Source organism: Colobus angolensis, unplaced genomic scaffold (genome assembly GCF_000951035.1).
Source record: "Colobus angolensis palliatus isolate OR3802 unplaced genomic scaffold, Cang.pa_1.0 Scaffold29, whole genome shotgun sequence".
NCBI classification, from domain to species: Eukaryota; Metazoa; Chordata; class Mammalia; order Primates; family Cercopithecidae; genus Colobus; species Colobus angolensis.
The window spans coordinates 1,424,697-1,441,702 of NW_012116154.1; the positions used below are offsets into that span (position 1 = coordinate 1,424,697).

Below are 17,006 nucleotides of genomic sequence, written 5' to 3' on the forward strand. Positions count from 1 at the left end.
TGGGATGCTGTGTGTATGTGTACGTGCATGCACTCTTGCCAATACCTATCTGGTATCTCGCAGCCCAGAGGAAAACATCTTTCTCATGAACAACGTGTTGGTTGCAGAGCACTGTCAGCTTCTTGGGCTTTCTGTAGGTCCCTTCTAGGTAAGGGATGGGGTGGGGTGGCATCAATAAACCCATTACAACCCACAGCCACAAACAGAGTCTGCTCCAGTCTGAGCTAGTTTTGAGTGCTCCAGGGGTCTCTAGCTGTCCTTTTCCCATGGAACACAATAGAGCATGGATGGGGTGACTACCCCTAATCAATTGACTAGTTGGTTATCCTTTATATTATCACCAGAATAAACATGGTTTCTTACAGCTCAGGGGATAATAATGGCCAAGTTCAGGTCCACAGTGAAACCACAGTGGTGGGACCCCAGGTTCTCATTTCAATTTCTATCACTCCAGACACATTCATCATTTCAAGTGAGTAATACTTAGGTTTGGGGCTTTGAATCAGCTTTTGAAGACTGATACCATCCCCTTTATTTAAAAAAGAGTTTGCCTTTTTAAAAGTAAGGCTATTTAGGCCAGGCACGGTGGCTCACACCTGTAATCCCAGTACTTTGGGAGGCGGAGGCAGGTGGATCACCTGAGGTCAGGAGTTTGAGACCAGCCTGACCAACATGGCGAAACCCCATGTCTACTAAAAATACAAAGATTAGCTGGTCGTGGTGGCACATGTGTATAGTCCCAGCTACTTGGGAGGCTGAGGCAGGAGACTCACTTGAACCTGGGAGGTGGCAACTGCAGTGAGCCAAGATCGTACCATGGCACTCCAGCCTGAGACAGAGTGAGACTCCATTTCAAGAAAAAAAAAAAAAAAGAAAGAAAGAAAAAAGAGAAGGCTATTTATATTCAAGAGCATAAGGACACTGATTTTAGACCTATTACAAAATATGTCCAAGCAATATGTAATGTATTACTGGAACATTCATTTCGAAGCTGAATATAATTTGCATCAGCAAAGAGTACCCTTCCTGGGCATGCACAAGTAGAGCCCAGCTTTGTAAATTTTCATGGACGGCCTGGGACGGGATGGGCTCATACCTGCCCTTCTCCTCCAGTCGATCACTTTCCCTAGTCTTCAGCAATAAGTCACTGTCATCTCCCTGGAATGATTTCTTCCATCTTCTGTCTTGTTTTTCATCTTGACAGTTTCCCAGATCTATCTTATTCTAAGGAGAAAAACAATGAAAATCTTAAGTATACATTTTGAATACACTGTATAACCCTTATCTCTGGCCAGGGATATCTGAAGTATTTTTCAATCATGTTGCCTATAATTTAAAAAACAGTTGTCCAAATTAACTGAATAGCCACTGATTTCCAACTACTTGGAATAAATGTATAATCTGAATCTCTTTTGAAAGTTATTACAAAAGGGAATTGATTAGAAAACCCCTCTTTCAAAATAAAACAGTCATAGGACTACTCATTTCAGGACAAATGGTTTTCTGGTATCCACAGGTCATTTTCCTTTATGTGGACTATGGACTATCCAGGTCTTGATATAACTTCTGCCTATCCTTCCATCTTCTATGACCTTATTTGGGGAATGTGGAGGCAGACCAGACTTTATAGGCTCTCTCTGGCCTTCAAAGACAACATGTAAATTTCTTGTGAATTTTTGTTTGTTTGTTTTTAGTGCTGTCCTACATAAATTCATTTTATTTATTTATTTAGGTTTTTTAATTTGTTTTTTGTTTTGTTTTTATGTTCTGGGGCACATGTGCAGGATGTGCAGGTTTGTTACATAGATAAACAGGTGCCATGGTGGTTTGCTGCACCCATCACCTAGGTGTTAAGCCCAGCATCTTTTAGCTAGTTTTTTAAAATTATTATGATTTCCTTTAGAGATAGGGTCTTGTTCTCTCACCCAGGCTGGAGTACAGTGGTGCAATGGCAAGATCATGTTCACTGCAGCCTTGACCTCCTGGGCTTAAGGGATCCTTCTGCCTCAGCCTCCCAGGCAGCTGGGACTACAGGTCTTGTGGAATGTGGGGCGTTAGAAGCAATTTTCATGGACGCTGGTGGAGAACATATTACTGACATCTCTGCTGCTGCCAAACAATCGAAAGGAATGTATAGTATGGCAGAGGGGAATAAATGTCTATTGAATGAATGAATGATCTGGCAACTGGGCTGTGAGAAGGATATTCCAGAACATGACTTCACTAATTGAGATCTTGCCAGCCAGGTGTGGAGAGACTTTGGCTTCCAGCCTACTGGGATAGATCTGGCTGGGGTAATGACTTTACTGCTCCACGGGAAATGACTCGAGTTTGGCAGCAGCAGTGATGGAACAATGGGGCACAATGGCCACATAGTTGCTGACGTGATTCTAGGGGAATAGCTAGTCTTGGATTTAAACTATTGAGTCTGTTGGGTAACCTTGATCTTGGGGTTTTGTATTTCTATTTAGGTTTCTTTATTTCACAAATTGCTTTTAATCTGTGGTCTCACCATTGTCCCATTGCCTTCAGTCACGGAGGAAGAGGTAGACAGCTGGTCAGCGGAACTTGAAGAAACAGTAAATGGAACCACAGTGTCTTCAATTATCTTACGCTCCTAAGGGGAAGGACAGAAATCGATGAAAGGGGGGAAAATAAAAATCATATTTGTCAAAAGAAAAATGTCATTAAGGCACTTTAGAAAAAAATCAGAATATGTTCAAACAAGCAGGGCATTTTAAAAAGTCTTATTTTCCAAAAGCATGCAAATCATATAACACTCTCCATGGGTAATAATTTAGAAATTAACATTTAATTTTGAAAAACAAAGACTCTGCAAATTAATTGGTTAGAGTGATACAAAAAGCCTAATTAGAAATGCTATTTTCTGATATATGGATCTGATTATGATATAGGGATCTGATTATGCACAAAAAGTATTGTTGAATATAAAATTCACAATATTAATCATGAACAAACTTTAGATAATATACATAAAATGCAGCCCCCTTTAAGTTATCTAATGTGTTCTGGCTTATTCATTTAAAAAACAAAATGAACCTAAACCAAATTCTCTTCTCCTCCAAATCTCTTTAGTGCTCTACAGTAAATGCATTCTTTCAGCCTCAATATCAAAATTATCCTCAGAGAATTAATTCACTATTACCAAACAACAAACACACAAATGAATGGAACTGATTATTTCATGTCACCTCTCCAAGATCAATCAAGAATCTGACTCACTGATTAGAGAACAGATGTAATTGTATCGTCTCCCTTGACTGACTCAACACGCCCTTACCATGAACTGTATTTGCGGGGAATTTTGGTCTTTCAGAACCTAAATGACATGACTGTTTTAAAGAGGTTGATGGGATTCTGCTGTCAGTAAAGAGTCAGACACAGCCACACACATCTGCATGCCACAGACACAGAGAGTGTTGCTAGACTGAGGAATTGGGATGACAAGGTCAAATTCCTTCTTGGGAATTTCCTACCTCCTCATAGTATCTGCGTTCTTCCTCTTCCACCTCCTTTTGGGCCTTTTCCCACTCTTCTTTCAGCTTGTCCTGCTCCTTCTGGTATCTCTCCTGTTATGGAATTTCCATAGATTGTTCTGAACTGATTGCATACATCATCGGGAATTTTCCCCCCTAAACCACCATGCACAATATGTTGCAAGATTATCTTCTTCTTGTAAGGATTCTGAATCTAATTGATTCATGCAATAAAAAGGGAATACAGTTTTGTGGCACTCAAACATTTTGGGAACATAAAAATCCAATGGACAGCAGTATTTTCTACTGCTCATGTTTTGCTTACAGAAAGAGAAAAGACAGAAAGGTGGAAAACCTCTAAAATCTTCCTTCACTTGGGTATTGTCCCAGGTGTGCTAAATCATTAGTTTGGTTTTATCGGGCCCTTTAGAGATGAGTTTTGCCATTCCACTAATAGAAATGCATTGCTGCGAGGAAAGTGTGATAAAAGATGAAAACCTTTGAAGGTTTATAAGACAGACAATACAGAAAGGTCCGCTGTGGGCGAGATGATAATTAGCTGAGTAGCTGAATCACTCTTTGCTTGTGACTATTCTACCATAATAGAGTCTTCCTAGTTTTAAGTAACTCCTGAATTAAGAGTAGTTTTTAACCAGTCCATTAGATTACTTCTTCAGGATTGCCATTTTTGTTTTCAGAAATAATGCAGCACAAGTCACCATTTCTGGGGGGAAAAAGAACATACTATGAATAAAAATGGGGTTCAAAATGTGACTGGAGTCCCTGATGGCTGATTAGAAGAAATGAATAAATGGGGATTAAAATTAATGCATAAAATGAGAAGTGACACTCCTGATGCCTTGAGAATGGCATCCTGACATGACAGACAAAGAAACCATTGATGCATGGTGCACACACTCAAATATTTTAGGCTGACTGTTGTCAATCCTCTCTTTGGGGCTGAAACAAGTCTGCTTCTGTCTTCATGGGGAAGCCGCTGAGATTTCCTGCAGGCATCACCTGTTTTGTCGGTATCTTAGGAGCAGAAGCACTTTCTTGGCATTCTCTGGAGCATGGTGTTCTTATTAACTAACAAAATCACTGTTGATCAACCCATGGCATGCTCTTTATCTCCAGGTAAAAATGTGTTATGAAAACCAAATATTGTAAAGTTTTAGAGAGGGACCTCAGGGGCATTTTAGAATAGAGGAAAGAGACTTAAAACTACATAAAAGCTGAAAACCAGTAAAGCTTCTTAGGCTTCTTGGTTCTAGGAGCTTACATCATGTGTTCCCCTCACCAAGAGGATGAACTGATTATGCAGAGAGGCAGAGAGTGAAAGATGCAGTATTACACACACACACACAGAATCTGTCTCTCTCTCTCTCTCTCACGCCCTCCCCTACAAACACCTTGGCCCACAACCCACGATGCCATACCAGGCAACAAGTTAGAAACACAGGAGCAATAGAAAGGCCTGGTGCCTGCGTCTGTTACCAGGGGTCACCCCTTGGTGTGTAATAGAGCACCACAGTGGGGAGCACATTTGCCTGACTTCACTGTGTGGAAATCTGACTCTTGGCTGTTCATCATTTAGCTAGGGAATGAGGACCTAACTCTCCCAAAACAAGCAGATGGTTGGGGTGCACTGAGGTCTCACAATGGACCTCAAATTCCAGCAGCCCCAAGACTTTGATGCATCAGGTTCCTAATAACAGTTTGGTATTGAAGGCTTAACCTTCTGCAAGTTCCAAAATGCCAAATTTAGGCAGAACCAAAACCACACTACCATCTACTACTGCTATATAAATCACCATCCACCATCTCACCCCTGGGAATTCAGTCAAAAGGATTAGAACAAAAAAAAAAAAAGAAAAGAAAAGAAAAAAAAGTAAAATAAACTTGCATTAAGCATTGCTTTCTACAAGCAGCAGAAAGTCACCAAAATTAATGAGATTTAACATTATTTTCCTTTACTTATTTATTTTTTGTAAAATCAGTACTAGTGGGAATGTAGTGGAAGGAGCATGAGTTTTAAAGTCCTCCAGACTTGGATTTGAATCTGGTCTTGACACCTGTTAGCTGTGTAACCTTGGGCAATTAACTTAACTTCGGTGAGCTTTACTTTCTTCAGTTGCAAACAAGGGCTAATAAGACATACTTTGAAGTGTTGTTTGAGGATAAATGAAGTAAAAATGTCAAGCACTAACCACAGTTCCTGGCACATCCCAGGTAACCAACATGGGTTAGTTCTTTAGGTTGCTAGATTACCTTTTGAAGCCCTGTTAATCCATAAAACTGGCACGAAGTAGGAGTATAACGAACTTACTATCAGAATTTTTCTAGAATTGATAATCAGCAGCTTTTACTCAAAGGTAGAGCAAACATTTCTTTTTCTTTTTTTGTGTGTTTTTGAGACGGATTTTCGCTCTTGTCATCTAGGCTGGAGTGCAATGGCGTGATCTCGACTCACTGCAACCTCTGCCTCACGGGTTCAAGTGATTCTCCTGTTTCAGCCTCCCTAGCTGGGGTTACAGGCATATGCCACCATGCCTGGCTAATTTTGTATTTTTAGTAGAGATGGGCTCCATGTTGGTCAGGCTGGTTCTTTTTTTTTGAGACAGTCTCACTCTGTTGTCTAGGCTGGAACGCAGTGGCGCGATCTCAGTTCACTGCAACCTCTGCCTTCTGGGTTCAAGCAATTCTCCTGTCTCAGTCTCCTGAGTAGCAGGAACTACAGGTGTGCACCACCACACCTGGCTAATTTTTGTATTTTTGTAGAGATGGGGTTTCGCCATGTTGTCAGGCTGGTCTCAAACTCCTGACTTCAGGTGATGCACTCATGTCGGCCTCCCAAAGTGCTGGGATTACAGTTGTGAGCCACCACACCTGGCCCTCAAAAGTAGAGCAAACATTTCTATTTAAGAAACTAGACTGAGGCTAAATTTTATTTCACGTGTATGCTAGCAGAGGGCTTTTAGATAATTAATTTCCTCTGCTACTTGGACCAGAAATTGATTGACAACTAAGGAGGTGATGAATGGGTAGACTGGCCCTTAACCATATTTGGAGGAGTTTTTGGTTCAGTGTTAATATGAATGGTTTTTCATCATGTTTTTTATTGTCTTTGGCAGGAAGAATGAGACACAGGGTACTCCATTACATGGACACAAAATGTGGAATCCATGTGGATTCCATTCCACATTTCCTGCACTAGAAGTCTACTTAATGCAATGGAAAGTAAAGTAAGAGGAAAAAAAAGAAAAAAGAAAAAAAGCAGCAAACCCAGTCCTACCTGGAGCAAACGTTCCTGTTCCTGTTGCCATTTTTCCTGTCGCCTGCGCTCCTCTTCTGGGTCCCATGCCCAGAACTTAAACTGCTTAGAAAAATAAAAGCATGATCAGAATGGAACTATGTCCTCAAGGGACAGGCCAGGTCAAGAGAAGACAACTGGCCTCTGGCCTGGCACCCAGATTGACACACAGAAGCAGAAGGCTTCACATATCTAAACATCCTCTTTGGTGGCAGAAACCATTTTTTAATCTTAGTCCCTCTTTGGTTTACTTCCAAGATGCTGGTATGATTCTGTGAATCTTTTTGGAGCTAATGAAAACACAAAGTAATTAGCCACTGGCATTGGAAGGCTTTGCTTCATTTCTCTTAGAAGTGATTTCTCTTAAATGCATTCATGCTTCTGAGCTTAAGGTGCTTATTCTGCATATTGATCGTGGGTCCAAACAAACAAGACCAGTTATTTTAGCAGAAATGCATTTTGTAAGAAGTAGTGTTTGCCACACTATAAAACTAATCTTTTATACTGCAGTTGCTTTTCCATACCACCTTTCCCTACAGGGATAACTCACCAATGCTCACCAGTAACACCTAAGATCCAGGCAAACGGATCACTTGCCCTGGGGCCCGCATGACACAAACGCTCAAGCTCAAAGACTTACTTCCTTTTTGTATTAATAAAAGGTTTTTGCAAGTTTGGGAAACAAGTAAATAATGGGGAATAACAGAGAAAAATCCATGAACCAATGCAGGTGTCCAAGCCACAGAATATGAGACTGGGAGGGTGCAGGTCGGGGGAGGGAGGAGGGAAATCAGTCAGCCCCCGGGAAACCAGGAAAAGAGGGGTGGCTGTGTTTAAAGTCGGCTGCCCCAGTCACCCAGAGTCGGTGCCCAGGCAGACCAGGTTCCTCAGTAACTGTGCTCCTCCCTTACCTTTGTTCTGAAGGGGTAGGACAGGGAGGCAACTGCCTGGGAATCTTGGCAAGTGTGGGGAAGTTGTTGGGGGATGGGAAACAGGGTTGGTGTGGGGAGGGGTGCAGGCAGAATCTGTGTACCCTGGTAGCCTGGGAAGATGAACAGGGACAGTCCTGTCCAAGGCTTTGATAGACCCAGTTAGTGCCCAGGGTACCTGGGCCAGCCCACCCCCCGCTCTGCCTGGCCCCCAACAAATTCACATTACCATTCAGGTGCATGCAGGTGGGCTGGCCCAGGGAAATATCTTCAAGCAGAGAATGCATGCCAGGCCATGGGTGATGCTTGATTTATAACTTCATAAATATTTAGAACTTTAATATATTTGGACAAATGAAACATGGGCCTCATTTTGTACTCTTGCTACCGTGCTTCCTGCAATTGATTGCGATGGCCACGATGCTCACAGAATAGTCAAACACGAGTGGGCCAATAAGCTAGGGATACTAGCTTATTGCTTCCTGCTTGCCACTCCTGAGTTTCACACTGCACATTAGCATATTACAGGCTCTGGTAAGTTATGCAGGGGGAAAATCATTTAATTGTGTATACAGATGGTCCCCAACTTAGGAGAGTTTAACTTAACAATTTTTCAAGTTTATGATGGTGCAAAAGCAATATGCAGTCGGTAGAAACTATACTTCAAATACCCAATCATTCTGTTTTTCACTTTTAGGTTGGTATTCAATATATTTCGTGAGATATTCAACACTTTATCATAAAATAGGCTTTGTGTGAGAGGATTTTGCCCAACTGCAGGCCAACATAAATGTTTTGAGCACATTTAAGGTAGGCTAGGCTGAGCTATAATGTTCAGTAGGTTAGGCGTATCAAATGCAGTTTTGACTTTAAGTATTTTCAACTTACGATGTCTTTATTGGGATGTAACCCCATTCTTAAGTTGAAGAGCATCTGTAAACTAAAACTTCCCAAACTCCCTTGGATGACCATAAATGTTATCCAAATGCGGTTACACCAGATGAGAAATTCTATTGGAATTTAATGGCATTGGAAGTTGGTTCCACTTGTCATTGTCCTAGAACTTCGAGTTGGTTTAAACATTCAGAAGCTCTTCCAGGGGCATGGCCCCTCTTTGTCTTTTGAGGGAAAAGGGGATGTTTATGTGAATAAAGCCACAGAAAGACCACTGAGGAAAGTTCAATAGTAGGAAAATAAGAGAAACAATTAGGAATTATTTAATTTCTAAATTTCACTAGGCGGTGCTCTCAGGAATGTCAAGTAAGGAGTGGGCAGATAGGAGGAGGAAGTGTGCGGCAGGGGGATTGAGTACAGAAAATACAGAATATGTGTTAAAAGGCAAGAGAGGAAAACAGTGGGTATGTTAAGAGGAGGACAAAGGGGAAGAAACCAGCATGATAAACAAGAGAGAATGAAACAATGATCTTGCTCCTTCTTTTGCAGATTATCTCCTGGGCACTGACTGTGGGCCAGGGCAGGGGCATCAGCTGGCCAAGTGGCCCAGCCTCATGGAGCTTATACCTGAATGTGTGTGGGGTGGAAGAGTGACCAACATATACGTATGACCAGAAGAAAGTGTGGTAACTGTCATAAGAGATGTAAAAAGTGCTAGAGGAAGTCAGAATGGACAGCATTTAACCCACTTGGTCCTACAATTTACCTGTTTACAAGTCCGTATCTTCCTCTGGCCTAGGGATTTCTCAGGAGGCAGGAAGGGCCCCTCATCCCCCTATCTATCCCAAGACCTTATATTTTTAGGCCCTCAACAAATGTTTGTTGAATAAATGAATGGAATCCCTTCACACTGGGTAAGGCATCTCCTACCGTCAGAGTCCCTTCTTTTCACAGTCCTGAGGGCCTTGGGTACTCCAAGTCTGACCAAAAATAGCCAGAGTCTATGGAGGCCAGCATAATCTAATGCTTATCTCCTCTTGAAGCTTTACTTATTTCAAGTTCCTTTTATTTTCTATTCTATGATGAACCATTTACTATCAAAAGCACATGAAATTTTCAGAGGATTTACTTAAGTAGGCCAGTGATTTGTGTCTTTCTTATTCTATTTTCCATAAACAAGAAATGAGAATGTGTTTCTTTGGAATGCCCTTCCTCTCCACCCCTCCCCAGGGGGCATGAACAACTGACATCTTTGTTCCAAATGCAATTTAAAATGGAAAACTTCAGATCTGTGCCATGGATGCCAGCTCTGGGATCGTTCTGGGGTTCCCATCCGTCATCAATGAACTCAGCTTCCCAGGAAACTCAGGATTCCCAGTACTGGCTTGGGAGTGAGCCTCCACAGATAGTCCCTAGTTTTGTAATGTGGGTTATGCAACAAGTGATGGATCCCTTCTCTGTTCTGCAGAGATACTTAGGACTCCCTAAGTGAGACAATTTGCCTATAGATAAGAATTGATATTGACTATGGTGGGCCTCTTGGTTTGACTACTGGGAGTAGGGGAAGGATTCATTTACATATCAGCCACTGTGCTAGGGGCTTCTGAATAATTATTTCAATTAAGGCTCATAACAACTTCAAAAGAAAAGTACTGTCACCTTATTGTACAGTTAAGGAAGATGAGGTTCAGAGAAGTTATATAACACCTTCAGGGCTACACAGCTAGATCTAGAATCAAAGGTACAGTAGTGATTATGTGGCTGAGCTGGGGTTGCTCATGGGCAATGCCACAGTTGGTTGTGCCACAGAGAAAGTCTCCAAATCTAATGGAAATTCCAGAGGACGAATAAGGAGGACAGGCCTGAGATCAGAAACACCAGTTCAGATGCCATGCAGCAGCAAGGAATGTCCACAGCACCTTGTGTCTTATTTTAATTAACGAATGCTTTTTTATTTCATTAAAATACAAAATGGAAAGCAACATTATAGTTAATATTGGTCAAATACTGATTATGAGAAGGGGTACATAATCTGATTATGAGAAGGGGTACAAAAATGAGAGCCTGGGTCTCTTAGAGAGTTCAGGCAGTCCTATCTGCCAACAATATACTATGTTCAAGTATTATCCTCATATTAAAAAATGAGGTGCATTTTTAAAAATGTGTCTATAGAAATTGTCAGTTTTAATACTAATTCCTTCTACTCTATTCTGTTCTATTCTTCTATTCTATTCTATGAGATGGAGTCTCACTCTGTTGCCCAGGCTGCACTGCAGTGGTGTGATCTTGGCTCACTGCAACTCTTCCTCCTGGGTTGAAGCAATTCTCCTGCCTCAGCCTCCTGAGTAGCTGGGATTACAGGTGCCCGCCAGCATGCCCAACTATTTTTTGTATTTTTAGTAGAGACAGGGTTTCACCATGTTGGCCAGGTTGGTCTTGAACTCCTGACCTCAAGTGATCCACCTACCTCAGTCTCCCAAAGTGCTGGGATTACAGGTGTGAGCCACTATGCCCAGCCTGTTACATTCATTTTAATTGCCTCTTAGATTTTGCTTATCACTTATTTCCAAGCACAGTAACAATTCCATATAATGATAATCCATGTCTTTATAATTTACCCAATGGTGTTATATATGACTTTTAATTATTCTTCTAAAAATCAATTGTTTGGGTCTCAATTAGAGTCGAATACTTTTTTTTTTTTTTTTTTGAGATGAAGTTTTGCTCAGTCGCCCAGACTGGAGTCCAGTTATGATCTCAGGTCACTGCAACCTCTGCCTCCTGGGTTCAAGCAATTCTCCTGCCTTGGCCTCCCAAGTAGCTGGGATTACAGGTGTGCACCACCACACTTGGCTAATTTTTGTATTTTTAGTAGAGATGGTGTTTCACCATGTCCGTCAGCCTGATCTTGAAGGCCTGACCTCGTGATCTGCCCGCCTAACCCTCCCAAAGTGTTGGGATTACAGGCATGAGCCACTGCACCCGGTCTGAATACTCTTTAAGCCAATCAAATGTTATAAATTAAAATCACACTAACTCATAATCTTATTCCTTAAAATGAGTGACTTACAGGTGTTGTAACAGGTGACTTTTCACTGCTTGGAGAATCCACTGCGCAGAAAAAAAAAAGAAAAAAAAAGATACGAATGTGAGTATCTTCTAATTGTCTTTGTTTTTGACCTATCAGTTGAGTGTAGTTCCTACATCAGCTTTAAACCAATTTTTTTGTGTGTGTGTCTTTGTGTTTGTGTTTGGTAAGCCAAGAACATCAGAAAATCATAATAAAGCAGACAGCCCCTGTAGCAGGTTGTACCCATCACCAAAGGAAGTTAAAACCGCTATCAAATGATTGATCACATGAATTAACACCAGGTACCAGACTACAGGAAGCAAAACCTGTTCCTATTAGTACTGATTCTTAGTGCACCTTGCATTCTGGCTTGACTAAGTAGTTCCCTCACTGGCATGGAGAAGTACCATACAAAGAGAGGCCAGATGTCACCCAGGAAGCAAACACAGTGACACAGTTAACAAGAGAACCATGATCAGTTTCCAGTAAATGCTTTTAATCTCTTTTGTTTTTAAAGGCAGGGGACTATCAAGAAAATGACGAATATTATTATTTCTCTGAATTCTTGAAATCAACATAAAGTTGTGTGATTCTCTCCCCCAACCCACAATTTTAGCATAACTGGTAGTAATACCAAAGAACTAGCTCTTTGCTAACTGTGCATAAGAAATAATTTTTTTCCCCAGAAATCAGAAATGAAGACAAGTGCCAGACATCACTGATTGCCCCAACATGGATTTTTGCACAAAAGAAATACAGCTACCCAGTATGCAGTTTACCTGACTGGGAGAAAAACTGGGATCGTCGCCAAGAGTTCTGAACTCTAAGCGGAACACTGGCAGTGCCAGGTGACTCTAGATCAGATGGCAGAACAGAACAAACAGAAAACCATGAAAACTAGGGTGAGAACTGAATAGAACCATGCTCTCAAATATGAAAAGGGGTTTGGCTATAGTCAATACCAGAACTGAGAGTCAGTAAATCTACAGCACAAAATGTCTTAATAACACACAGATAAAACCTGAAGACATGGACAAAATCAACAGGACCGGGACAGTTTATGCTATTGTTTGTCTTCTTTGGTGTTAGGTGAAATTTCATAGGGTCACACTTAATGGTGATAGTGTTAAAATGTTAAATCTCAAAATGATAGGATGACATACTATGAAAGAACAAAAATGTACAATTTGTATTGCTTTTTGGAGAACACTAGAAAAGTATAAAGGGCAGCAAAGATGGGTGGTTTAATTACTATTTCATACACATTACACTTCATAAGTTTTTTGTATATATAAATAAAGGTTGTGTATATGCCTGTCTGTGGTGATTCATGGCAAGGATTTGCATCCTTAAACTCTGCTGTTCTCATCATTTTCAAGCCCCCTCAAAAAATCAGTTTTTAATGTGCACGTATTTCACTGAAACATCAGTTTGAGATATCTTTCTGCTGCTGAGAGGCAGTTAAGAAAAGAAAATTTGTCACTTTCAAATGTATTTTATGAATGTTTTCAGGGCATTTAAAGACTGAATGCATGGGTGTGTGTGTAAGGAAAACGTGTGGAACATCATTAGGGTCGACCAGCAGATCTTCAGTGACCTGTACGACCAGTCTATGAATGGATGACTTTATAGAAATGGGGAAGAGACCACTTTCTGGATGAGAAGGTATTAGGTGTGGCTCCAGGATACCTGATCCTAGCCCTAGAGTTCCGCTGGACTTGATGCTTGACTTCAGATCAGTCCCTTAAATGGGTGCTGGGCAGAGACCTATGCCTCCCCTATTTCCCCATCCCGATTGAAGACAAATCATGTATTTTAAGGTTACATTTATTAGATGTCTTTGGCTTCTTGAAAGACGGAAACTTTACAAACTTCAAGCAATTATTACTGTTATTTTCATATCAATCAATGGTATTTCTGGTGCACAATTTAAATAAATACTTGAAGCCACTGGTTTTCAGAGTGTGGTGAGATGTGCAGCTTGAGCATCACCTGGGAACCTGTAAGAAATGCAAATCCTCCGGCCCCAGCTTAGACCTACTGAATGAGACACTGTGAGAGTGGGCTCCAAGCCCTACAGGGACCCTGGCACAGTGTTTGAGAACTGCAGTGAAAAACCAGATCTCCACAACATGAACACTCTTATTTTAAAGAAAGGATTCAAGAGTAGTTTATTCCTACCTGATATCTTGCTCTATTCTTTTACTCCTCCTGCTGCTATTCTACGATTACTAGATTACATTATGAATGCTTATTCTGGGCCAGGTATTGAGCTAAACACTTTTTATGGATTCTCCCATTTGGTATTTCTAATATCCCTATGAGGTTATTACTGGTATTATGTCTAGTTTACAGGTGCTGATTAGAGATTAGGGGAAATCTGATGGGTACAGTCACACAGCTAAGAACTACACACATGAAAATCTGAACCCAGGCATTCTGTCTCCAGAGCATGCAGCTATAATTACAGTTTCCATGAACTGGGTAAAAGTATTGATATGGTTTGGCTATATCCCCTCCCAAATCTTGAATCGTAGCTGCCAAAATTCCCACGTGTCATGGGAGGGACCTGGTGGGAGGTAATTGAATCATGAGGGCAGGTCTTTCTTGTGCTATTCTCGTGATAGTGAATAAGTCTCACGAGATCTGATGGTTTTATAAAGGGGAGTTTCCCTACACAAGCTCTCTTTTTGCTGGCTGCCATGTAAGATGTCCCATTGTTCTTCCTTCATCTTCCACCATGATTGTGAGGCCTCTCTAGCCATGTGGAATTGTGTGTCAATGAAGCCTCTTTCCTTTGTAAATTACCCAGTCTCAGGTATGTTTTTATCAGCAGCATGAAAACAAACTAACACAAGTATACAACTGGTGTACTCCAAATATAATTCTATCTTAAAGAATAAATTTTGAAATGTTTCAGTACTCTACTAAATTTTATTTTTTAATCATTCAACTTGGGTAAAGAATGAAGTAAAGTTTCTCAATTCGGCAGCACATTTTACAAAATCAAAATGCCTCACAATAAGTAATGGAATGTGTAAATTTGTAAGAAAACAAAACATGGCTTTAAAATGGCTTAAAATATTTATTCCCTCTCTATACCACTTATCTACACAATTACAAAGTACTAGAAATAGGGCAGAATTAAAATTGGTCCAAATACGGCCATTTGCTGGCCCAGTTGTGACACTTCATTTTTGTCAATTCCCTTCAGGAAAGTAGGACTGACAAATTTAAGACAAATGCTTTGAAAACAGTATTGAACTTGTTTCCACATTATGAACCCAGTAACCATCAGTACATGTACCAGTTAATTATTCCCAAGAGTTCCCTGTTATGTAGATAAAGCCCAACTTATCTGCCAAACATCAATAATAGCTAACAGAAGCCAACTCAGATTCTGCCAGTGGCTGAAATAGCTGCCCACCCTTAAAAAGAAAAGTAAAAATAAGCTAAATCTACAAAATCCACTGGGGAAAGTCTATTAAAAAAGAAAAACAAGAAACCCTACAGTTCTTGCCTCCTGAACTCTGGCTGTTTTTTAAAAAAAATGTTTAGGCTGGGTGCGGTGGCTCACACCTGTAATCCCAGCACTTTGGGAGGCTAAGGCGGGCGGATCATGAAGTCAGGAGATGAGACTATCCTGGCTAACACGGTGAAACCCCATTTCTACTAAAAATACAAAAAATTAGTCGGGTGTGGTGGCAGGTGCCTGTAGTCCCAGCTACTTGGGAGGCTGAGGCAGGAGAATGGCGTGAACCCAGGAGGCGGAGCTTGCAGTGAGCCTAAATCGTGCCACTGCACTCCAGCCTGGGCAACAGAGCAAGACTCCCTCAAGAAAGGAAAGGGGAGGGGAGGGGAAGGGGAAAGAAAAGAAAGAAAGAAAGAAAAAAGAAATGAAAAAGAAAAGAAAAAGAAAAAGAAAGACAGAAAGAAAGAAAATAAGAAAGTAAGCTTAAATTAAAAATTTTTTTTGGTAGCAACAAAGTCTTGCTGTGTTGCCTAGGCTGGTCTCAAACTCCTGGCCTCAAGTGCTCCTGCCTCGGCCTCCCAAAGTGTTGGGATTACAGGTGTGAGCCACTGCATCTGGCCCGTTTCCACATCTAGAGAGAGATCTCACAGCAGTAAAACTCAATGGTCTAGTTGTTTCGAAGAATAGTCCCTCTGGGTTGTGAATTCTCAGAACCCATCCTCCACTGTTCACATCCCTCAGGGCCCTTTCTGGTGGTCATGGGCACCTGGGATTCCCCCTAGGATAAAGGGATTCAAATTGGGTTCTTAAAGAATAAAGGGGTAAATTCACAACCCTAAATATGGTCTACACAGTACTTGGGGAATTTTCAGTGGTCGGTGCCATTTTAAGACTTTCTTATAAGGCCCTAAATGCCTATGTTTTTAGAGGCAATCCCTTCCCACATCATATCAAACACATTAAAATACATCCTCAGTATGCATGTGTTAAACATTTTTAAATCCTCAGTATTATGTATGTGTGTTACACATACACACGTTTCTCATATATATATATAATATATATATATATACACATAGCTACAAATAATTTTTGGCAAGATTAAAATGTTTGTCTAGAACGTGTTTAACCCATGATGGTGAATGATTTCTCAATAATCATCACGCACCCGGGAATTATTATGGAGTAAAAAAAATGGCTTTTTCTCAAAATTATTGTCAAATTAAATGGTGATGGTTAGAATTAACAGTGAAATAGACATAATATTAAACTTTTTATTAAATATATTAACTTCTGATTTTATGACTATCTTTATATTTTAGAGATAATAATTTTTTTTTTTTGAGACAGAGTCTTACTCTGTCACCCAGGCTGGAGTGCAGTGACATGATCTTGGCTCACTGCAACCTCTGCCTTCTGGGTTCAAGCAATTCTCCTGCCTCAGCCTCTTGAGTAGCTGGGACTAAAGGCATGTGCCACCATGTCCAGCTAATTTTGATGATACCAAAATTTTAAAGCTGTAACAATTGTATAGGCTCTATTGTGCCTATAGTGCCTGGCTGACCAAATGGCCTTGGCAGCTAGGGTTCCTGGTCTGCTAAAATAGAGAATCCAGCCTCAGCTTTCCATTCTTAAGTTATAAAATTCAGCCATCACAGACTCTGGCAAACACGCTGGCTAAAGGAATATCAACATAAAGGACGTAATCTTCTTTTAAATTAAGTAATAGGACAGGGCACAGCTAAAAAACAACAGGGGAAGCAGCAGAGGCCTGTGCAGACCCGAACGACTCTGTCTGACAGCTTTGAAGAGAGCAGTGGATCTCCCAACA

At 40.9% G+C, this 17,006-nt stretch overlaps 1 protein-coding gene across 8 annotated transcripts in view; it reads right to left on the minus strand.

The window, feature by feature from the left end:
* The window catches only part of LIMCH1 (LIM and calponin homology domains 1), a 351,601-nt gene that overhangs the window by 16,504 nt on the left and 318,091 nt on the right, over positions 1-17,006 (minus strand). For 7 of the 8 annotated variants that reach the window (XM_011949052.1, XM_011949045.1, XM_011949049.1 and 4 more), the window contains 5 exons: positions 11,704-11,744; positions 6,793-6,873; positions 3,498-3,590; positions 2,513-2,617; positions 1,097-1,224 (listed from right to left, as the gene is read on the minus strand). In XM_011949052.1, the coding sequence (XP_011804442.1) occupies positions 1,097-1,224; positions 2,513-2,617; positions 3,498-3,590; positions 6,793-6,873; positions 11,704-11,744 (448 nt within the window). Of the gene's footprint in view, positions 1-1,096; positions 1,225-2,512; positions 2,618-3,497; positions 3,591-6,792; positions 6,874-11,703; positions 11,745-12,482; positions 12,558-17,006 lie in introns of all 8 variants that reach the window. The other variant, XM_011949047.1, reaches the window with a different exon arrangement.